The sequence below is a fragment of the Amblyomma mixtum genome, chromosome 9 (assembly GCF_055824585.1).
Source record: "Amblyomma mixtum isolate Tamu chromosome 9, ASM5582458v1, whole genome shotgun sequence".
In the NCBI taxonomy this organism is placed as follows: domain Eukaryota; kingdom Metazoa; phylum Arthropoda; class Arachnida; order Ixodida; family Ixodidae; genus Amblyomma; species Amblyomma mixtum.
In genome coordinates, this window is record NC_143020.1 from 62,084,323 (window position 1) to 62,108,540 (window position 24,218).

Sequence of the window (24,218 nt, forward strand, 5' to 3'; positions counted from 1 at the left end):
CATTTTTTCATTTTAATTCACACAAATTCGATGTTTTTCCGACCGATCTGTGATAATTTTCACTATGCCATGACGTCTTCTCGTGGATGTGACGTCACACCGTTTCCGTGGTTATATAGACGTCTGCGCTATTTCGACGCCATTTTAACATTTTTTAATATAATTAACTGATTACTCTAGTCATCAAACCTGGCTTTTAGGTTTATATTTTCCTCCTCTATCTGAAGCAACCGTTCTTTTTCTTGTATCTTTTTTGGTTCCCGAGTTAAGACGAGTTAAAAGCTTCCAAAGATGTGACACCCTCTGCTAATGGACGACAGTATGAGCCAGTAAAGGCTATAGCCTTAAAATATGTCTGCTAATCTCACTGGGTGCAAAACCATTTTAGTCGCAGATTCCAGGGCTCAGTAGCACGTACGGAGCGTAAACGATAATGACTGGGTTCACTCTTCGTTTGCAAGAAATAGGGCTGTAGATTTCTTTAAAGGCTTCCCCAGCATTTAGTCAGATATACGCATTATGAGTACTTTACGCATAATGCGATTACGCAAATAATATCCCGTGCCACGCAAGATCTGTGAAAAACACTTCTGACGTGAAGCTGTAAAAAGCACACGTCGAGGATGGCGTTGCTGGAAATATAAATTCAAATTTTGCGGTGCATTAATTCACCCAGCAAAATCAGCGCAACGCATAGCACTCAAATAGGATTGAAGGTGCCATGCAAAGAACAAAGACCGCAATGGAACACGCGCTTCTGTACAAACTAACCTCAGGTCATTCGAAACTCGCATCTGACACATTTCCGGCTGCTATAGGCACCCAGTGACAGCGGCATATCACAGCATCGAAACGTCTGCTTTACACGGAAGCGCGCCGTGCTGTAGCAGACGACACGAAGCACCGCCTCCAGTCTGCTGTGCGCATGCGCCACATTGTTTCGATGCGCGACCACGCCGGATGCGCTGACGCTCCGCGGAGCGCGGGCACGCTTCGCCGTGTTCGCACATATTTTGAAGGACCCTGTACGTATACATTGCGGCTCGCTGCTGTAACAAGCCGGCACCAAATAAATTTATTTCATACTAAAAGAGCCTTCCTTACGAGGCAAGGCAGGTGCCCTAAATAGTAAAACAAAGTACGCGAGCAGTGAATCGTTTGTTTCTGGGCGCGCAGCAGCAGCTGGAATGGGTGTAGAGAGAGAGAGAGAGCCTGGCGGATGCGTGGTGTAGTTTTGATGTTCGTATTATTGCCGAAACTGGCAAGGCCCGGCATGCTTCATTAGTGTGTGTCAGGGTTGCTTTTAATTCTTCATGGAAAGATTTGTCGCTACTATGTATCCTGTCGTTATAGGATTAAGAAGCACTCATTGCTTTGTGAAGGAAGCGACCAATTTCGAAGTGGGTGCTCACGTCCCTGGCGCTGTTCGCGTTTCATGGCATTGATTCTTAAACCACCTGATGGAGGCACCGTTGCCATCAAGTAGCTTTCCTGAACCTTATTAAAACCGTGATACTAGATGTGACGCCGCGGTGGCTTAGTGGTTACGGCTCTCAGCTGCTGTCCCAAAAGAGGCCGGTTCAATCCCTGCGGGGTGGTCGCATTTCGATGGAGGGTAAATGTTATATGCATGTGCACAGTACAATGCGTGTGCACTTTAAAGAACCCCCGTTGGCGGAAATTATCCGGAGCCCTCCACTACTGCCTTCCTCATAGTCTGAGTCGCTTTGGGACGTTAAACCCCCCTAAACCATCAATTCGTAGCCTCGAATACTGTTCCAGGAAGCGGCAACCGCTTGACCGTGTTCTAAAAATCTAATTATCATTGCTCTACAAATGATAGTTGCTTTGTGATTACAGGTGCAGTGCTGGAACGCGGAAAATGGCTGCCAGCACCTGACGGAGGCTTCGATGATCACCCGTCACTTCCTCCTGGAATGTGGACACCACAGCATATCGTGTCCCATGTGCACTGAGGCAGTTCCTTGCTCCGGCGTGATTGCGCATGCGAAATCCGGAATGTGCAGCCCTGCGTTATCTCCCACACCTGATAACGATGGGCAATCTGAGAGCGACTGCGAGAATGGTTTCCTTGCTTCGTTCAGCGCAATTTTCGAAAGGAAGGCAGACGAGGTGAAGGAATTCCTTGGGCGAATAGCTGCGAATATTCAGGCTTACGGGGATCGACTAAACGAAATCTGTCATAGCGTGAATAGTTTAAGGGAAACCGTTAGACAAGAGTTGTCCGTTGGGGGCAGGCGTATTCATAGCTCTGTGATGCCAAGTGAGCGCGAAATCACTGCACATATCGAGAATGCCAGCGAGTGTTTGTCCTCAGCCGTGCACACAGTTCAAAACCTTTCTGAAAGCATAACCAGGTTGCAGCAAACGCTGAAGGATGAAGTGGCTCATGCAGCTAGCCAAAATCGAGACAGCTTCAGACAGATAGCATCTGCCGTCAAAGCAGTAAAAGCCGCTGCGGAGAGAAACAGCGGCGAAGCTCTGGATCGCATGAAGACTATCCAGCGACTAATAGAACTATTAATATCGAAGTGCGTGTTTTTTGTTAGACATGTACAATGGCTTCACCGAACCGCGATGGCGAACGGCAGTGCTGTGTATGAGAGCGAGAAGGTATACCTGTGTGGCTACTCTGTGGCGCCTGGTGTCGAGTTCAGGAAAGAGGATGAAGCTGTGAAACTTCACGCGACGTTGCGTTTGCACAGCGGTGATATGGACGGTACGGTGGACTGGCCATTCGAGAAAACAATCAAGCTGGCCGTGATACATCCGAAACAAGGGGAAGAATGGGCGTTTCAAGAGAAAACTACCCGTTCTCTTCAGTTTTACGATAGACCCGCTGAAGCAAAATGGTCGACAGCTTGCCGGAGTAAACAGTCGCTCGACGTAGCAGATCTTTACAACCAAGGCTACGTGGCGGATGATAAGCTCCGCATAAAGTATGAGCTGCTTCCATAACGAGCGCATGAACAAAGCCAGGTATTATGGGGTTTAAATTTATTCTTGACAGAAGTATTTCAGGGTTGTGTGTTACAGTGCCTCTGTTTGGGAATCGTTCTTAGCATTCAGCCGCTTTTGAGGACGTCTGGTTTTAGTGTTTTTCTGTGTGCCACATATTGTCAAAAATATGTTTATTCCTATAGGTGTGAAGTTCTGTAACGCGACGTGCTCTAATACCATGAATAAATGTGCTGCAAAAACCGCCCCGTTCCTTGATTACCCAATTCGGTACCTTCTTTTAAAAGCCCCCAGCTTCTCCTAACTTGAGCTTCTAGGATTCATACTAGCATTTCCAGCTTATTCATTGTACGGTTAGCTGCCTAAATGTTATGGTACATCCATTCTTCAGATTTTAGCGGCCTGGGGGCCTGGGGAGTTAAAGGTTGTTTCCGCCTTTCGCAGGCGGTTTCGCACACACAGTAAGCTTTTTATTTTCCTTTCGGAAATTATAAGCAATTTTTCAGCTGTGAAATAACATTGGAGAACAATAGCTCTCACGGATGCTAGATTCAGAACATTTTCCCGGAAGCCTATATGTTGTGAGCGCTTTAAAATTCAAAGGGGCCTATTTGGTACTTCCGGAGTGACTGGAACAAGCTGCCCGCCGTGTTGTGGATTGCCAGTTCAAGGCAGTATTCCCAGCTCTGATGTCGGATTTGTGACATGCTCAGTGACGGGTGGCTCTTCCCGGCTTTTTCTTCTTTCGCTTATTTTTCTTTAGAACTCTGAGGGGTGTGAATGCACAGTTGATTCTCTTTTTTTTTCCCCCGCCGTTCATTTTATCTTGTACAAATGTTTAGAGCATGCCTTATTTTCGAATTTTTGAAGTATGGCACCCCCCTGAAGTTATGACTTCACGGCGCAGCAGGAAATGTAAAAAAAAACTACCGGGGCATTTAAGTTTCTTGACGTGCTACGAATGCAAAAGCATTGTACACTACTGCTGTTCCCGTTGTTGTTCTTGTGGTTGATTATGTCTGTCGTAATCTGCGCCTTTGGGTAACTAACATCGCGTTGGCCATCAAAGCGCGTCATTCGGAGTTCCGACGCTTAATGTCCATATATACAGAATTGACCATTCCCTACTTAACATTCAAAGATGGCGGAGAGTCCTCATATACCACTACCAGCGCAGTGACGCACCGGTTAAGCGATGCGCCACTGCATTGGAAGGTGCCTGTTCCTGTCGCAGCCACCACAATGGAGTTTACAACCCGTGTTGCTCTTCCCGAACAACTTCTCGCGCAGCTGGTGTGACGCTCCTCCGAACTGACCCGAGCTTACTTGAGTTACCAGCTGAGCTTACCCGTGCTTCATCCCATTGGATGCAGCTTCGAGGCGCTTCTGCGCACTTACTCCAGCTTACCCGAGTTACTTTGTGAACACTACGTGTGGACACTTTTATTACGCTTACGAATAAATGAATGAAACAGCAAATAAATAAACTAATAAATAAAACAAACGCACAAACAAATAAATAAATAACGAAGTTCGGTTTCATTGACTGTTGGCTTCCTTTATGTACGTCATAACGAGCCCCTCAATTTCCTTCCCTTGTTTTGTCAAATAGCTTAACGAGGGCCTCTGTTCTGGCAGTCTCGATGCCGTGGGTAGCATAAGGGGATTCTAGCCGAGCTTCCGCCCTCCGTTCGATGACGTTCCAAGTCCTCCTCGCGGTAAAACAAGACGTACTGCGTCCGTGGCTTTGCAAAGAATGTTATACTGGTGAACATTCTCACGGCTAGGTTGCACACCGCCTAAATACTCCTTAAAGCAGAAGATTTGACAGCTGTCTTTTTAGCTTAGTTGGTAGAGCACAGGAAGAGAAATTGGGAGGTCGTGAGTTCGGATCCGACACGTGGCATATGGCGGTTGCTTCTTCTTCTTTCTAATCCATTATCTTTACGGGATAAAATACTCACCCTATTAATATCAAATTAATGAACAGCATAAATTAAATAACAATTATGCATACAAATTTTGCTCTATACTCCTTGGTTTCGGTGTTTGTTGACTTAAATCATTTCTTGGGTGCTGCAGACCTATATGTTTCTTCATTGGTCGTAGAGCCTGGTCGCGCGAGTTGCAAAAAAAATTATTCTTGTATTCAAAAGTTCAGTAAAGGAAGCAACTTTGTCCACAATACTTTGAGCTAAAGATTCATTAATGTCACATTCTTCAAAAAGAAGTGTCCGCTATAGTTTTGTATTATACTACAGGCCGGGCTGTTTTCTCAATGATGTAGGTAATAAACTCCCTACGGCTTTGAAATTGTCGGATCTTCGATTTTAGATAGTGCTCTGTGGTGGTTCGGTACATATATGGTGTTGTGCTACTGAGTTCCAGGTCACGAGCTGGTTCCTAGCCGCGGCGATCCTACTCCACTGAAGGTAAGGGAGAAATTTTCACACGGCGTTGATTCTCATTAAAGAGAAAGAAATAGATATCTTTAAAATCAGAACGCAGTCCTCCAACCTTCACTGCATGTCTCAGTGGCCACGGGGCATTTTGTGGTAAGAAAATACATTCGTTACTCTTCAGAATTTTTAAACATTAAGAATCCATTCAAGCGGAGTAGAGCACGCTAACGACGTCAAATGTTCTTCATCCATGAGCCTGTCGTGCTGCGCTTGTCCAAAACATAGGATCCATTACTAGAGCATTGCTCAATCTCTTATTTCATTATCGTTTATTCTTACTTACATTGAATTGTGCTCAGCACCTCTTGTTTCAGTTTCTGACGCACCCTTGGCTTTCGCACTCTTTTGTCTCTCTGCCTGCCTTTCGCTGTTTCTCCGAACCCTTTTTTTTTCTTGTCGCTTTCCCTTGCTTTTTGTACCTAACAGCTCAATCAATTGTTTTTTCTTATTCTCTCCAGGCCAGTTCAACCTTTCATATCATGCCACCTGTCTCGGCTTCCCAAGCACGGAAAGACAGCATTTAGAGCTCACATTCGCCGCATGTCTACCCTCCCCATCTCGACAGATTCCTTTCTGCTGAAGGCAGGCATTTCATAGTGCTGTGTAACCACGAGAACGGAGACGCCGACGAAGAAAAGAGAGACTAGAGAATAAAATTATTACAAGACGACCCTACGTGGCATTCAAGGCAGTCGGAAAGTTGCGGCTCCTATAACGACGACACAAAACACGTGGTGCCGAGATTATAGGCTTTCCGTTTTCTTTGCTTAATTTTGCCCATTTTACAACTGGTCCGGGCTTTGCTTTGACAACGCAAGCACCAAGAAGCAAGAAGAAACACACTCGACCTGATATTAACCAATAGCCCCGAAAAACTAACATCTATCAGTTTTCTTGCGGAAATCAGTGACCACAAGTCATACATGCTCTATTTTCATTTCACTCTACTAAAAAACAGACATCTGAAAAAACAATACGTCTATACGATAAAGGGAACTACAACGCAATAACTGAAGATCTTAGCACTTTTTTTCCCGAATATGAGTCCGCATTTCACACTCGCTCAATTCATGAAAACTGGCAATCTTCAAGAACAAATAAACAGTCTCACTGATACGTTTGTCCCGACGATTACATTTCACACCAACCGCAATAAACCCTGGTTTACTCGGCCCTCAAAACGCCTAGAAAACAAAAAGAAACGATTTTTTCGCTTCGCCAAACGCATCGACACGCCTGCCGCATGGAAAAAATATTACGAAATCGAAAAATTATACTTACATCCCGTTCGTGATGCCAAGCACTCATTTTATCACCACGACTTACCAAACCTACTAATAAGGAACCCAAAGCAATTTTGGCAGGTCCTAAATCCTACGCACCATTCCCATATTACGTTAACGAATGACTTGCATGAATCTGTTGCTGATAACGACTGTGCAGATGTTTTTAACAATGCATTCGCATCAGTCTGCATGCATTTACACAAAGCATTTACTTTCAAAGATGGGATAGATTGGTTTGGATTATACATGTTTAACGTCCCAAAGCGACTGAGGCTATGAGGGGCGCCGTATTGAAGTGCTCCAGAAATTTGGGCTTTAATGTGCAACTGACCCTAGGTGATCCAAATTTCCGGAGCCCTTCACTACGGCGTCCCTCATAGCCTGGGTCGCTTTTTGAAGGGCCTAAAATGGCACTTCATGATTTTTTGTACCCATATGTCAATTCGGAGGTACCTTGGGCACCAATAAAGAAACGGTCTTTTATATCAAGACGGATGGGTATATACCCGTAGCCAGCCTAAGCAGACTAGGTGAAGCCAGTGATTTGGTCGGGGCTTCGAATTGACTCTTCCGTCATTTCTATGCATATACTGTCACACTGCTGGACACTTGCGCCACCATGCAGTTGGACTAAGTTCACTGGCACCAACGTGTCTTTGTCTTCCCTCCACTACCCCCGCCCCCCGGTCTTTTACCATTCCTTAACCCCGTGACTTAATCATACTGAGAATATTCCACAGTCCGGAAACTGGGAGGCAAGATATGGGTAAAGAAAAACATTGGGCATGAAAGCCGTGATGCGCTCGGACTCCCTTCCAACCTGAATAGAAATACAATTTTTTTTTTGCTTTTGTGCGTCTGCATGGGCGAGTCTCTCGTTGTTTAGCCCGTGTGTTCGACGGAGCGTTGCGCTTCATATCAGCATATGACAAAAGAGTGAATACACTAACGTAGGCTTTCGCTAGGAGCCCACAAATAATGCGTATCAGGACTGTAACACAGTGGTTACAGCCAAAACACGCTCAGCTAGCTGCATTGCAGCCTGCATGCGAAGCTTACGAAGTCGCGAGCATACCCTTGCTATCTGTGTGCACCGATCAGAAAAAATAGGCAGCCGTGGGAAAAGAATAAAAAGAATAAAAGTTCCTACCAAGCGAGAGGTAAGTGCTTAAAAAAAAATAGAGGGCAACGACGCCTGTTTTGTGCACTTTCCTGCATATTTCTTCACTTTTGCACTGTTGTTTGCGCTTCATAAAAACGAGTAGTAGCCCAAGAAGGGACAGGTAATCGGGCTAATATTGTAAATGGATGGCTTCACTCTTGATCCTTTGTTTGACCAGCCTTCACCAATACATGTCCAATGTTTGTAGGATTACCTGCGCTGTTTGGGAGGACAGACCGAGCTTAATGGCTGTACTCGTCGGAAGTGGAGGAAACCAACGTTAGGATCAAGCCAACCTCACCTTCTGTCTGAGCGAACCCGATCCGTCGTTTGTGTACAGCCAGCACCCGCTCTTGTCGAAATAGAATTCGGTCGAGGTGTCAGCGTCCCACGTGAAATGTCCTTCCCAAGGCGTACGCGCCTGGCACACCTGCGCAGAGATCACCCGCATTTCTTTGGGGTAGGGTTCGTGTGGTAATAAGCAGAGCCATGTGCAAAGCACTACCAACGGCCCCAATGTGCTAAAGGATGCGCGGTAACCGGTTCATCAAGCACAGGTGTGCAGTGCGTCGTTGCCGTTGCACCCAAGTAACGTTTACTTCAAGAGTGAATAACACAGAGAATAACAGTGAAAAACAGCTGTGATAACACAATTCGAGGTCTACCTGCGCGTATATTGACCTCTAAATTTGGATCTAGACAGCTCATTCAGCAGCGATCCCGGGGAAAATACCAAAGAGTGGTCATTTGAAAACCGCAAATCGATAAAATGAGCCGATTCGGTGCTCGAACCTCTCGAACGAAACAAGTTATGTGCCCTGTTGCAAACAAAAGCACAAGAGGAGCACGTGCCGGCTTTGTAACACGATACCTCATTTTATAATGGTATGCCGTGATTAGCACGTGAGTGCGTGTGGTTGAGCTCTTGTTAAGGCCGATTCACACGACGGTCCTTTCACCCGCGGCTCGCGCGCTACCTGCTCATACACCATTAAAACTGTCCTGCGACCCGATGACGTCAAGAGGATGCGACGGACCAAAAGAGCAGACGACGCTGTCGGTGTACCACAGTGGTCAGATTATTTTACAATGCTTGAAAACGCTGGTCGAAGTGGATTTTCCTCCCGACCCATGACTGTGCGATCTAATGGAAGAAACACTTTATTGAGCTGTAGAGGATGTCCTGCGGAGCGGGTGCGGCCCTTTGTCCAATTCGTAATGGCCTGGGCCGTCTTGCTAGCCCAGTTGCAAGCTAGCGCACGCATCTTCGTCGGCTGCCGCTAATTCCTGCGAGTGGAAAAGCACCTGAGCATCCTTGCTTGAGCAGTCCGCGGGCCGACAGTGCGCCTCTCAAAGTGGTGACACATGAACACGTGATGCGCGGGCCGCGGGCGAACGGACCGTCGTGTGAATCGGCCTTTATTGTTCTGGTGGCAGAGAGTTGAGTACGACCAAATATGCAGCCGTGCTGTGCGAAACGGAACACGCAACCGAAACATCGACATCAGATCTGGGAAGTGAAACTCTTCATAACACCAAGGCACGAAAGCGAACGCGCAAAACGAGCACCGGTATCCCGGTCACTGCAACTGTCCCAGCCTAAACCAATACTGCCAGGTTTCGTTATTTCTTATTAACTTCATATCTTAGGCCACTTTATGCGCTGAGAATAAATGATCCAGTGGCGTTCCCGTGCGGCGAAAGCCGCCTCCAGTGTTATCATCATCATCATCATCGGCGTTACTACTCCCACTGCAGGGCAAAGGCCTCTCCCATGTCTCTCCAGTTAACCCTGTCCTTTGCTAGTTGCGGCCACCGTATCCCCGCAGACTTCCTAATCTCATCCGCCCACCTAACTTTCTGCCGCCCCCTGCTACGCTTGCCTTCTCTTTGAATCCACTCCGTCGCCGTTCAGGACCAGCGCTTATCTTGGTTTCGCATTACGTGTCCTGCCCAAGCGCATTCTTTCCTATTGATTTCGACTAGGATGTCATTAACCCGCGTTAGTTCCCTCATCTTCTCTGCATCTTCCGGTATTTTAACATTACACCTATCATTTTGCTCTCCATTGCTCGCTGTGCTGTCCTCAACTTAAGCTGAACCCTCTTTGTTAGCCTCCACTCTTCTGCCCCATAGGTGAGTACCGGTAAGACACAGCTGTTGTAGACTTTTCTCTTGAGCAATATTGGCAAACTAACATTCATGATCTGAGAGAACCTGCCATATGCGCTCCACCCCATTCTTATTCTTCTAGTTATTTCCCTCTCGTGATCTGGATCAGCGGCCACTACCTGCCCTAAGTAGACATATTCTCTTACTTTGTACCTTTATACCGGTATAAAATGGCGTAATTTTTTTGTGCACTAAGACGAATCTACTGGCCTGTCAGGAAAGGGAAATCAGCGACTGATACCCAATACATTTTTTTCGTCAAATTTTTTCTTCATTCCGCACTTTTTTCAGTGTTTTGTAGACTTTTAATTTTCTGTCTGGTTAACCGCGAACATCTTTACAGGAAGACAAACTCGATCTCATTTTAACAGCTGCTCTCCGTTTCCGCTTAACCTATTTTTCAGATTCCCAGTGGTTTTATATCAGATTTAAGGGAAACCCAGAAGAACAGCGTCAGGTCAGTTTTCATTTTTTTAAATTCAGAAATGCCATGCTACGCAGCTTCCATGCAGCCGCAGCCATCATAGCACACCCAAAGGCGAAACTTGTCCAAGCGTACGAGATTAGTTTTTCTGGAAAAGGTGATTGTGTCAGCCCTGAATTCTTTTTTTAGGATGGTGAATCTGAATGCCGGGAGACCGTGTGCTGATCAGAACAGAAAGGCGCACATTTATTCTTTCTATCGAAGTTTCGGTTCGTTTCCCAACATTATGTCTGGTTATAAAATCTACGTTTATGCTTTTCTGTAGGGAAACGAGGGCTTTTCCGTGCAATCAAACAAGGTGTGAGTCCGCGCTTCGTATGTCTAATTGTTATTTTGTGTGTGTTTTCGTCTCCTGGTGACCAGTATAGCCCAGCCCCAACAAACCAACTAGAATCGGTTCTTCCCTCTTTACTTGGCTATCATGGCTGTGGCTGCGTAGGATATGGAACTTCATTTTTCCAGAGGCGATTTTAGGATGAAGACGTCCGCCAATCTTTTTGTTTTCACATAAACGCCTGCAGATGTGTTTTAAAGGCACATAAATTGCGTCTTGTCGCGCACCTCTTCCCAGTCACAAAGTGGTCAACTCTATGACCTTTTATAATTGCTTAGTTAGCCAATTTATTCTGAAGAACATGATAAAATTCTTACGACCTCCCTCGGTATGCTAGGTATACTCTATGAGACAGCTTTTATGGGCACCTCATCTGAATTTGCAAGAATGCTTCAAAGCACAGAAAAATGCTACAAAATTTCGCCTTGCTCCTAAAAGAACGAAGTGATTTCGTCATTATGTAACCTGAAAGGCGAACACTACATGCGTCCTCAAAATTAATTTTGTAGTAAGGAAATGCGATTCAGTGTTTAAATGAAAGGCCGCGGTTAGACATAAAATGCGACCCAGAGGAAGCCATCAAAAGGTGTTAAGGGTTGTCCATGTCCAACAGTCCTGGGCATGAATACTTTTGTAAGCATCAGTTGTAATATCATAATATTTTATTTGGCAGAATTACGACTTAAAAGGGTTGTAACGAGATGTAAATTTTGGCTATTTTGTGCAAATGTTTCAAGGTAATAACGGAGGCTAATTGACCAATGAATAATTGAAATCCGCGATGAGATATATGGTGCAATCAGAGCATAACTAAAATGTCATTGTAATACTTATACCTACCTCAGTAATGACCTGTAACTGCTATCGCAGAGAGGGTAACAGGCACTCAAAAGTTTTAAGCAAAAGTTATACTGCTGGCAAAATATTGCGAAGATCTAAATCGACAGAAATTGTGTTTAAAGCGACTGTTTTTCTCTCGCTAGAAGACCACCTTTGCGACTTCTAACGTTGCCATCGCGTATACATTGCGTACACGTATGTTTATTCGAGCGTACTTGCGGAAATTTCCATTGCCCCGGTCTTACCTCCAGGATGCCAGCCAATTGAGGTCCAGGGAACGGCTTGCACGGGGCCACGATCAACTGTTTACTCGTATCGCTGTCAAACTGTGAACATTGACGGGGTTTGTAGCGGCGAAATGGAATCCCCACAGACATAGCCAGCGTCGTGGGCAGCTCAGCATCACCAATAGACTGGAACACCTCGTGCCAGAGACGCTGTGCCGTTGTTCAGTACGTGCGAAAGAGAGAAAAGCAAGTAATAAGCACCGACAGTTGCTTAAGGCATAAGTGTGTGGCTCTATTCTTTTAATTGTTTACTGACTTAATATTTAAACCTGCGCACGATGCATAGGATCTGTTAACATTCTCCGCGCTAATCACGCCACCATCCTTGAGCAAAGCCTTCTTACGGATGAACATTGCTCATAGGTCAAAGGCAGGGATTCGTACGCTGGCAGAGGGGAACATCCAACAGCGTTCGTGGTCCCCGTACTTCACTGAGTAGATGCCTGGTAAGGTGGCCGCTATTGGCAGTTATCTTGAGGCTTGATATCGGGTAATATGGACGTTTAGTTTCTGCCACTGATTTCGTGTGCGAAGCGTAGCACGTTAGGCATTAAAACCTGGTTAATTCAAACTTCGTTTGTTTGGTTCGCAAGAGCGTATTTAAAAGAACCAGTCCGTCCCGGTTTCGGGTCAGGAGCAAGTGACACAATCCCAAGAGCTCCGTACGCCATTAAAATTGGCAACCCAGCTTTTCAGTAAAATGGAAAAAAAAAAGCATATCCCAGAAATTCGAGCGCATACCAGAGAGAATGGGTAATCCGGGCTGGGACTGTCCATGTACGATGGAGACATGATCAGGCAGTTGCGGTTATCCTTGTCACCGCCCACCTGATGTGCCAAGCCAATCACGATATCCATCAGTGTAGCCCTGCACCAACATACCATTTCAAGATTTCAATTGATTATCGCATCACCACTTTATGTTCGCTCTCTGCTCTACTTCTTCCTTATAGCTCCCCCCCTCTCTCCCACTGCTGGATAGCAGTCCAGGTTGATGTTGCCGCTGGCCGACTTCTTCAATTTTCCTCTCATTAGTCTATTTTCTCTCTCACACACACATTACGTCGATCACACTAAGGGTGGGTTCCAATTCTCCAGACGTCCGACAAGACGTCTAGTGTGACGTCTAGGAAGCCGTCTACATGTCTACATATTGGAACGTGTCTACTGCACGCGCCGCCTTACAGCATATAAAGTGAACTGAAAATTACGAATAGTTGCACGCCTATGTTCTTAAAAATTGTTAATAAAACAAGTTCAAAAAGCTATGTTAGTAGTTTGCTTGTTTTTCGTTTTGCTGCAATAATGGTGCGTTCATTGTTACCGCTTTAGGAGACGATCTCACCAGCATAGCAGACGATCGCACCCGCACGATTTCCTCCCGCGCGATTGACACATATAAGCTGCTATAGCAATCGTAGGTCCACAAAGACTGCTTTATTTGCCGCCACTTCTCACACTTTAAAGATGGTGCGTCTCCGGGCTCCAGTGCCCGCAAAGAGCACGGCTCACTCAGCTCCAACTGCAACATCTGCTCCGCCATCTTTGGACAGGAAGTTAGCCTGCATCGATTTTGACGTCGGTGAAGCAGTCTTCTTGGACGGCTTCGTGAAAAATGGAACGCGTCTCAAAGTGACGGCTGTCAGGCAAGACGTCTAAGTAGACGTCTACTCGGGAGTATTGGAACGCACCCTAAATTTGCTTAGCAGTACCTGGTTTTATAAACTTTCATGCCTTTACTAGAACGGTAACATTTTTGCAAAAAAAAAGTATGCTGCACAGCCAGTGAATTCTGTACGCAGCAAAAGCATAGGCAGAGCTAGCACAATGTCGCTTAAGTAAAGAAAGGTGCTCGCAGCTGCAAGCAATAACCGAAAGATTTCCCGCGTCTCCGAAGCAACAAGTTTGCGTAATTTGCTCGAGATCATTCCCATTCGCTCTCACCTCAAACGCTCGACGACGAACTCGGCAACTTTTACGTTGATGATTGGCAGCGCCACTGCTGTGTACACGGGCCTCTCGTTGACGTCCTTGTCGAGCATCAAGGAGGCAATAGTTTGCGGAATAAATACACGGAAACATTGAGAGTAGTCATGTGGTCCCTTTGCTGTAACAGCCTCATTTATTCTGTTGTCTCAACCTTGCCCCAGAATACGCAGTATTGTTGAAGATGAAACCAATTAGCCTGTTAGCCTCTCGACGGTAGATGAAGGCCAGTTTCGTTCATTGATTAGTTGTGCGCAATTAAAGCCGAAAGCAGCGGTGCGGTCTATGAGGTGTCCGCTGTTCGAGGGCTCCAAACAAATATGCGCCGTCGGATTTATTGAAGCGCCTGCAGATCTCCGAAAATAGCCATTCTTGCAATGGCTCCTAGAAGTGGTGGCTCCCGCGGCCCGGATCGAACGCACCTATTAGCGCTCAGTCGCCGACAACCTTATCCACTGAATAAAGAAACAAATAAACACTGTGGAAGAAAAAAAATCCCAGGGGTGCAATTACGTCTGCTTAGAGTAATCTGAAAACATTTCCCTTAATGTTGCCGATTATGTTGCTGCGTGGTCGTTCCTTTTTGTCTGTGCCGTTTCTAAGTCGCGTTTTCTGTCTATCCTCGGTTCTATCACATCCAAGAACGTGGGTTCGGTTCCCAGACTGTCTATTAAGCACACCAATGTACTAATTAGTTATGTCTTTATGTTTATTAAGTAAGTAATTCATCGATACAATATAAATTGGCAATAAAGATGTGTAATTAATTAATCAATCAATCAACTTGGTGAGTTCATTATTCCCTCATGCTAAATAGGTAGTTATTTGATGAACTATTCTATTAATTACCCCTATAGTGCATGACTGTCAGTTCGGGGGGACACGCTCTGAAAACATATCCTTTATATGCCACTCACGAGACAAGCAATGCTTTCACATTAATAGAATTGGCCTCTGTCCATCGGGTATCGCGTTATAATACTAGGAAACCTCTCTCACACAGATCGGAGTCTTTATAGGGAACAAAAGATAAAAAACTAAAGAGAGATGTCCTCACCGGCGGATTTCGCGAGTACAATTCGTGCATCGATGCCGAATTCTTGGGCACATATCCCAGAGGCTACGCAACAGCCCCATTCAGTGCAAAACAATGAGGACGTCACGAGTTTCACTTGATTGGCGGGAAGATTTTTTCAAATTAATTTTCTTGGCGACAAATGTGTTTTTCATCCCGAACACACTTCGACGTAGTTAGAACAGCCAAAATAGTAAATCTTAGCTGATATTTATTGAGTCAAAAGCTCCTCCGACTCCCTTTAAGATGTACTTTCGAAGAAGGCGAAAGGTTGGGCAATGAGTTCAGAAGGAAGAAAGAGCGTGCCAGACGCGAAACGTACCCATGCGCTCTTGATCGGGTCCGCTATATCGGTAACGATGACACTAAAGGCTGGTCTGTTGACGTGGCCGTAATGACAAATGCGCCGCTTCCAAAGGTTTTCCAACTGCGTCTTCGTAGCGGGATCAGACGCGAGAACCGTTGTAGTTCTCCGCAGCCTGGCCGAAGAAAAAATAAAAAAAAATAACCATATGTTAATAAGCCGGGAAAACCGCAAAACGAAAGAAGACGACGCATAAATTCTGAAGAGGTACAAGGCTATCTAAAACTGAAGATATTTCTGCGCCTTCTCTCTGCGCCATCAGCTACAGCCACCAAAACGTCGTCCAGCTTGCTCCTGTCATAAGTAGGACATAGATGGCAATGAAACAGCGTATTCAGTACGGATCCTAAGTCGACCACGCGCCACTCCGAAGTGTGCTTAAGACGGCAACGGTATTGACGTAGTTCTTGAAATCTCGACAGAAAGCCAACAAATTTGACTTACTACATCTATAGTGCTGTTTCTTGTTGTTCATGTTGATCTTTTTCCTTCCATTTACCATGTTTAATAAATCCATTTATCACTACTTAGAGAGCGTTTATTAAGAAGCGTCATCTTCCAACAGTATTTGTATTATTCAAAGAGAGCACAGTTTCCTAGGTATACGCAGGTGCGGGGAACAAACCAACGTGAATAAAGCAAGGGCCAAGCGGCAGCTCTCATTCGTGGGTGTAGGAAAAAATGTCCCCTGAAAAACGTCCACCTAAGATACGTCCCCGGTAAAACGTCCATGGAAGATACGTCCCCGGTAAAACGTCCACGTAAGATACGTCCCCGGTAAAACGTCCACGTAAGATACGTCCCCGGTAAAACGTCCATGGAAGATACGTCCCCGGTAAAACGTCCACGTAAGATACGTCCCCGGTAAAACGTCCACGTAAGATACGTCCCCGGTAAAACGTCCATGGAAGATACGTCCCCGGTAAAACGTCCACGTAAGATACGTCCCCGGTAAAACGTCCACGTAAGATACGTCCCCGGTAAAACGTCCATGGAAGATACGTCCCCGGTAAAACGTCCACGTAAGATACGTGCCCGGTAAAACGTCCATGGAAGATACGTCCCCGAAAAAAAGTGGCTGGAGATGTCCTCCTAGGAAGCGCCATCTGGGAAAAAGTGTTCCCAAGTGAAAACATACGGAAAGAATAATTTCTTCCGATACCGACTTGACAACAAATTGCCCTCTATAGCGTACTGTTATTTGAATTTGAAAATATATGTAAGCATGAAGTATTTTGCAGTATCAGACCCCACCATGGTCATGCAGTCTGTCCAGAAAATGAATACGCAGCGTTTAAATTTAGCGCACTTTTAGCGCTCTGCATGCCATTACACCACATCTGCTAAACCGTGCACTTGCCTTGCAATCGCTGCTGCAATCGGGAAGCTGCTTTCTGCTGGTGCAGTGTGTAGGCACTGAGCTACCGCCTCCTAAATATTGGATTGGGCGCATGTGATAGCGCGATGATTTCGTACAGGTCATGCGCAGTGCTTGTTCCACGCTATCATTAAGCTATAAATGAGACGTGCAGCGCCTGTCTTGTGTGTTTCCTCTTCTTGTGTGCGCGTTCTTGTGCGCTTAAATTCATTTCAATATAAGCTATGCACCATCTAGCCCAAACAGAAGTTTTGATAAAGCATTAGACGTGTTTATCTTATATCTTTTTGTATATCAAGACGCCCTTCTCACCTAGGGTTTTTTTTGCCGCCGCGGTGGCTCAGTGGCTATGGTGCTCGGCTGCTGGCCCGAAAGACGCGGGTTCGATCCCGGCCGCGGCGGTTGAATTTCTTTGGAGGAGAAATTCTAGAGGCCCGTGTACTGCGCGATGTCAGTGCACGTTAAAGAACCCCAGGTGGTCGAAATTTCCGGAGCCCTCCACTACGGCGTCTCTCATAGCCTTAGTCGCTTTGGGACGTTAAACCCCATGAACCAACCAATCACCTAGGGTTTTTCCAAGCCTTGAGCAATAAATCACACCAACACTTGCGTTGTGTTGACCCTACCACTGCGTTTGAGGGACAGTGATTAGTTCCACCATTAAACGACTTAAACCCCCTCATGAGGTAAGAGCCCACTAGTGGCGTCGCCCACATGCTAGGCCGATGCTCAAATTACTGCGTGTTACGAGACGTTTCATGGCACCCGTTTTGGGACATCTTCTCCTAGTTGGAAAATGGGGGCATTTTTTTCCGGGGACGTTTTCTCCGGGGACATTTTTTCTGGGGACGTTTTTTCTGGGAATGTTTTTTCCGGAACCCCCCATTCACAGCACACTTCGGCAGATTACCCTCAGCAATTTTCTGCTTGATACGCTGAGCCTATTCGCCTTCACTTATCTCTGCCCACCATGTCTTTTTATGGTTTGGTTTATGATTTACGGGGCATAACGTCCCAAAGCGACTGAGGCTATGAGAGACGCCGTAGTGGAGGGCTCCGAATAGTTTCGACCACCTGGGGTTCTTTAACGCCCGCTGACATCGCACAGTACACGAAATCGCTAGAATTTTGCCTCCATCCAAATTCTGCCACCGCGCCCAGGATTGAACCCGCATATTCTAGGTCAGCAGCCTAGCGCCATAACCACTGAGCCACCGTGGCGTCTGGAGTGAGGCATTTCTCCTATTCCACAAACACGTTTTTTTTTTCAGTGGTAGGCGTTGAAAATTACGCTAGTTGGTAAAGGTGCATTTTAGGTGGAACTGTATTTTCTGTATTCCTTATTATTTTTCTGCCCTCCGCACGCTTGCGTTGTTCCCCTAAAATGTTTCTTTGAGTTTATAAAATATGTGGAATCAATAAGATTTTTGTTTGTGGCCGATTTAAATGAAGTCAACGTTATGAGGAATATCCCTATTAGCATTTAATGCGAGGCATCAGACAAATTAAACCCTATTCTTCTGAATACCTCATTCTGCGCCTAGCTCTGGAAACTTACACTTAGTTTTATAATCGTAATTAGATGCTAAGAATCAGCCAGAAAGCGCCCGACGTTTTTTTTTATCTATGAAGTTTTCCTTCTCAGATAATCAATAAGCTTGAAGTTTGGCTATGGGTCGTTGTCAAAAAAGTGACGTCAGCCCTGCGGTTCACACCACCTGATTGAATAGCCACAACTGGCTAGTCGCGCATGACTAGCCGCGCACGGGATAGGAACGCGATAGGAACGCGACGAAAAAATATGATAGGCGGACAGTGTTTATGTGCGTTAACACGACCGCATTCACTCCTGTGTGCAGCCTGCTTGTGTGTCGAGCGATGCCGCTCCGAAGTCATCAGTACACGCTGGTCGGGTTCTGCCCGGAACTCGACTGGAGGCCCGTGCGGTTTGTCGAGCTTCTTCCACAGAACAGTGTGTGCGACACCTGCGGACTGGTGCGACCCATCAACGCTCTGCTTCCGTGCGGACACACCCTGTGCGAATGTTGCTACGAGCAGTGCGCCGTGGACGGAGTGCGCGTCTGTCCACACGACGGCTGCGAGTGCCAGGACGAAGACGTGGGCTGGAGCGACCTCCCTGTCCAATGGCTGCTCAGCAGAAAGGTGAGCTAGAACGTAATGAAACGGCCTACTCGTTTTAGCAGCGACATTACAAGAATTGCGTTAATCATCAGCAGACCAACCAGGGGCACTGGAAGACAAAGCCTCGCACACTGGTCTTCAATAACCCTTTTGATTTCACTCTGATGCCACTCCGCTTCAGCAAACTGCTCAACCTAATCTTCTGACGTCACTCTTTCGCTGTCTTTAATTTTGCCTTTACATGAAATTCATTTCGTCCCCTCCGTAGACCAACCGTTATCTGCAAGTAATCGCAGCTGCCAACTAACCTGAATGCTGTGTTTGATGCCCAAATAGAAATGACATTTGAGCACCGAGATTCTTCAAGCAACCAGACTAATACACTGGGAACTTTTCTGTGAATTGCGGTAGTAAGGCAATTTTAAAGGGTAGCGACTAAAAATTGCGAGGACACTTTGGGAACTAAAGTGCTGAGAGGCGAGAGCCGAGGACACTAACTATGCCGTGACGACTTCCGGTGGATGTGACGTCCCACCGTTCCCGTGGCTATGTCGATACCCAAATTATACATCTTTCTGGGATATTAAATGTTAATCACGCTTAATTACACATTTTTCCATCTTAATTCAAACAAATTCGGTGTTTTTCCGACCATTTTGTGATAATTTTCAGTATGCCGCGACGACTTCTGGTGGATGTGACGTCCCACCGTTCCAGTGGCTACATCGACGTCTGCTCTATTTCGACGCAATTTTGACATTTCTGACTATAATTAACCAATCACTCTACAGTCATCAAACGTGGATTCTAGGCTTATACTTTCTTCCTCTATCTGAAATAACCATTCTTTTTCTTGTATCTATTTTAGTCCCCGAGTTAACGAGTTAAACGCTGTCAATGGTGTGATGTCACACCCTCTGCTAATGGACGACAGTATGAGCCAGTAATAAGGCTTTCGCTTTAAAATATGTCTGCTAATCTCACTGGGTGCAAAACCATTTTAGTCGCAGATTCCAGGGCTCAGTAGCAGGTAAGGAGCGTAAACGATAATGACTGGGTTCACTTTGCGTTTGCAAGAAATAGGGCTGTAGATTTCTTTGAAGGCTTCCCCAGCATTTAGTCAGATATACGCATTATGCGTACTTTAAATAGAATGCCGTGTCACGCAAGATGTCAGAAAAACACTTCTGACGTGAAGCTCTAAAAAACACACGTCGATGATGGCGTTGCTGCAACATAAATGCAGATTTTGCGGTGCACTACTTCACTCAGCAAAATCATCGAAACGCATAGCACTCAAATCGGATTTAAGGTGCCATGCAAAGAACAAAAATCGCAATGGAACACGCGCTTCTGTACAAACTACCCTTAGTTTATTCGAAACTCGCATCTGACACATTTCCGGCTTCTATTGGCACCCAGTGACAGCGGCATATCACAGTATCGAAACGTCTGCTTTACCCCACCGTCACAGGATGGTGGCAGCGCAACAGGTCTCATTTCTGGCACTCTCGTACGCAGCAACCCTTCTTCGCAAGCTGTGCTCTCTTCTCCTCCATCCACTCTTTTTTTTTAGGCCTGCAGTGCCAGAACTCAGGACATTAATTGTGACCGGTATTGAAAAAAAATGTGCGTCCACACTTTGCATAGGGGGATGCAGCACGAGGGCAAAAAGCAACAAAGCCCTAGAAATTAACGCTGATAAAACGTGAGCAGCCGTAAGTACCGAAGTGAAATGACTGTACGTATACATTGCGGCTCGCTGCTGTAACAAGCCGGCACCAAATAAATTTATTTCATACAAAAAGTGCCTTCCTTACTAGGCCAGGTAGGTGCCCTATAAATAGCAAAACAAAGTACGCGAGCAGTGAATCATTTGTTTCTTGGCGCGCAGCAGCAGCTGGAATGGATGTAGAGAGAGAGAGAGAGCCTGGCGGATGCGTGGTGTAGTTTTGTTACTTAGTAGAGCAGAATTTTGTGCCAGTTGGTGTAGCGACATATTCAAGCTAACTTTGCGCAGAATGACACAGTACGGAGGGAGAAACACGTAGACACACACGAGCGCAAACTTGCAACTGTATTTTCGGAAACGATACATCGCCTTAATAAGCAGAAAGGCCGCAAGCGTATGATAGCCAGTGCCACACGTGTGGGAGCTCATTGGTGCAGCAAATATAGCGTCAGTGATAGGCACAAGACAATTCAAACTCAGCGGAACTGCCCAGAAATCAGGAACACAAGAGCGGGTTATCGGCCGCGAAGAAAACCAGGTTCCGCTGAGTTTGAACTGTCTTGTGCCTATCACTGAGGCTATATTTGCTGTACCAATGTGCTCCCACACGTGTTGCACAGGCTATCATACGCTTGCGCCCTTTCTGCTTCTTAAGGCGATGTATCGTTTCCGAAAATACAGCTGCAAGTTTGCGTTCGTGTGTGTGTATGTGTTTCTCCCTCAGTCTTGTGTCATACTGCGCAAAGGTTCCTTGAATATGTAGTTTTGATGTTCCATTGTTGTCGAAACTGGCAAGGCCCGGCATGTTTCATTAGTGTGTTCAGGGGTGCTTTTAATTCTTCATGGAAAGATTTGTCGCTACTATGTATCCTGTCGTTATAGGATTAAGAAGCACTCTTTGCTTTGTGAAGAAAGCGACCAATTTCGGAAAGGGTGCTCGCGCGCCTGCCGTAGTTCGCGTTTCGTGTCAGTGATTCTTAAACCACCTGATGAAGGCACCGTCGCCATAAAGTAGCTTTCCTGAACCTTATTAAAAACCATGATACTTGACGTGAGTCGCGGGGGCTCAGTGGCTATATGCCTCTCGGCTGCTATCCCAAAGGACGCCGCTTCGATCCCTCCGGGGTGGCCGCATTTCGACGGAGGCAAAATGCTACATGCTTGTGTAGAACACGATGCGTGTGCACTTTAAAGAACGCCAATTGGTCTAATTTTCAGGAGCCCTCCACTATTGCCTCCCTCATAGCCTGAGTCGATTTCGGACGTTGAACCCCCTAAAACATCAATTCGTAGCCTCGAATGCTCTTCCAAGAAGTGGCAACCGCTTCACTATGTTCTACAGATATAATTGTCATTGCTCTGCAAATGATAGCTGCTTTGTGATTGCAGGTGCAGTGCTGGAACGCGGAAAATGGCTGCCAGCACCTGACGAAGGCTTCGATGATCGCCCGCCACTTCCGCCTTGAATGCGGACACCACAGCATATCGTGTCCCATGTGCACTGACGAAGTTCCTTGCTCCGGCGTGATCGCGCATGCGAAATCCGGACTGTGCAACCCTGCGTTATCTCCCACACCTGATAACGATAGGCAATCGGAGCGCGACTGCGAGAATGATTTCCTTGCTTCGTTCAGCGCAATTTTCGAAAGGAAGGTAGACGAGGTGAAGGAATTCCTTGGGCGAATAGTCGCGGATATTGAGGCTTACGGTGATCAACTAAACGAAATCTGTCATAGCCTGAACAGTTTAAGGGAAACCGTTAGACAAGAGTTGTCCGTTGGGGGCAGGCGTATTCGTAGCACTGTGATGCCAAGTGAGCGCGAAATGACTGCACATATCGAGAGTGTCAACGAGTGTTTGTCCTCAGCCGTGCACACAGTTCAAAACCTTTCTGAAAGCATAACCAGGTTGCAGCAAACGCTGAGAGATCAATTGACTAATGCAGCTAGCCAAAATCGAGACAGCTTCAGACAGATAGCATCTGCCGTCAAAGAAGTAAAAGCCGCTGCGGAGAGAAACAGCGGAGAAGCTCTGGATCGCATGAAGACTATACAGCGACTAATAGAACTAGGAATAGCGAAGTGCGTGTTTTTTGTGAAAAATGTACAATCACTTCACCGAACCGCGATGAGGTATGGCAGCGCTATATATGAGAGCAAGAAGGTATACCTGTGCGGCTACTTTGTGGCGCCTGGCGTCGAGTTCAGGAAAGAGGATGAAGCTGTGAAACTTCACGCGACGTTACGTTTGCACAGGGGTGAGATGGACGGTGCGGTGGACTGGCCATTCGAGAAAAAAATCAAGCTGACCGTGATTCATCCCAAACAAGGGGAAGAACGGGTGTTTCAAGAGAAAACTACCCGTTCTCATGAGTATTTCCGTAGACCCGCTGAAGCAGTCAGGCCGACAGCTTGCCGGAGTAAACAGTCACTCGATCTAGCAGATCTTAACAACCATGGCTACGTGGAGGATAATAAGCTTCGGATAAAGTATGAGCTGCTCCCATAACCAGCACATGAAGAAAGCCAGGTTTTATGGGGTTTTTATTCTTGACAAGTAATTCAGGGCTGTGTGTTATACTGGCTTTGTTTTCGAATCATTCTTACCTTGCAGTCGCGTATGCGGACGTCAGGTTTTAGTATTTTTCTGTGTGCCGCATATTGTCAAAAGTATGTTTATTCCTATAGGTGTGATGTTCTGTGACGCGACGTGCTCTAACACCGTGAATAAAATATGCTGCAAAAACTGCTCCGTTCCTTTATTAACCAATTCGGTACCTTCTTTTAATAGCCCCCGCCTTCTCCTAATCTGAGCTTCTAGGATTCATACTAGCATCTACCGAATTGGCACTCCACGGTTACCCCCTAAATTTTATGGTGCATCTATTCTTCAGATTTTAACGGCCTGGGGAGTTAGATTGTTTCGGCCTTTCCCGGGGGGTTTTGCCCACACAGTAAGCGTTTTATTTTCCTTTCGGAAATTATAAGAAATTTTGCAGCTGTGAAATAACATTGGAGAACAATAGCTCTCACGGATGCTAGATTCGGAAAATTTTCCCGGAAGCCTATATGTTGTGAGCGCTTTAAAATTCAAAGGGGCCTATTTGGTACTTCCGGAGTGACTGGAACAAGCTGCCCGCCGTGTTGTGGATTGCCAGTTCAAGGCAGTATTCCTAGCTCTGCTGTCGGATTTGTGACATGCTCAGTGACGAGTTGCTCTTCCCGGCTTTTTCTTCTTTCGTTTATTTTCTTTTTGTCGGAACTCTGACGGGTGTGAATGCACAGTTGATTCTCTTTTTATTTCCCGCCGATCATTTTATCTTGTATAGATGTTTAGAGCATGCCTTATTTTCGACTTGTGTATGTATGTATGTATCCCCCCTGAAGTTATGCCTTCACGGCGCAGCAGGAAATGTAAAAAAAAAACTGCCGGGGCATTTAAGTTTCTTGACGTGCTACGAATGCAAAAGCATTGTACACTACTGCTGTTCCCGTTGGTGTTTTTGTGGTTGATTATGTCTCTCGTAATCTGCGCC

General features: G+C 46.0%; 3 protein-coding genes across 5 annotated transcripts in view; 2 read left to right on the top strand and 1 right to left on the bottom strand.

Annotated features, from left to right (window-relative positions):
* LOC149329295 (TNF receptor-associated factor 6-like) overlaps positions 1-6,112 on the top strand; it is a 29,057-nt gene extending 22,945 nt beyond the window's left edge. For all 3 annotated transcript variants that reach the window (XM_089561864.1, XM_089561867.1, XM_089561863.1), the window contains one exon: positions 1,861-6,112. In XM_089561864.1, coding sequence (XP_089417990.1) covers positions 1,861-1,976 — 116 coding nt within the window. In that variant the 3' untranslated portion in view covers positions 1,977-6,112. The remainder of the gene's footprint in view (positions 1-1,860) is intronic.
* Positions 6,113-7,712: 1,600 nt separating this feature from the next.
* LOC149329296 (uncharacterized) lies at positions 7,713-16,688 on the bottom strand. The gene is made up of 7 exons (XM_089559222.1): positions 16,681-16,688; positions 15,390-15,546; positions 13,951-14,063; positions 12,748-12,874; positions 11,965-12,156; positions 8,191-8,319; positions 7,713-7,718 (listed from the first exon to the last, which is right to left on the bottom strand). The coding sequence occupies exons 1-7, from the start codon at positions 16,686-16,688 to the stop codon at positions 7,713-7,715; spliced, it is 732 nt and encodes a 243-aa protein (XP_089415348.1).
* Positions 16,689-18,687: 1,999 nt separating this feature from the next.
* LOC149329297 (uncharacterized) overlaps positions 18,688-24,218 on the top strand; it is a 52,154-nt gene continuing 46,623 nt past the window's right edge. The window contains exons 1-2 of the mRNA XM_089559223.1: positions 18,688-18,972; positions 19,956-19,981. Coding sequence (XP_089415349.1) covers positions 18,688-18,972; positions 19,956-19,981 — 311 coding nt within the window. The remainder of the gene's footprint in view (positions 18,973-19,955; positions 19,982-24,218) is intronic.

Bases quoted from the DNA above. Each gene is read 5' to 3' on its own strand.
- LOC149329296 (XM_089559222.1), bottom strand. The intron at 12,875-13,950 runs GTGAGAGCGAAT...ATGTTGGTGCAG, and splicing joins TTCGTCGTCGAGCGTTTGAG to GGCTACACTGATGGATATCG. The intron at 8,320-11,964 runs GTAAGACCGGGG...ATCTCTGCGCAG, and splicing joins AATTGGCTGGCATCCTGGAG to GTGTGCCAGGCGCGTACGCC.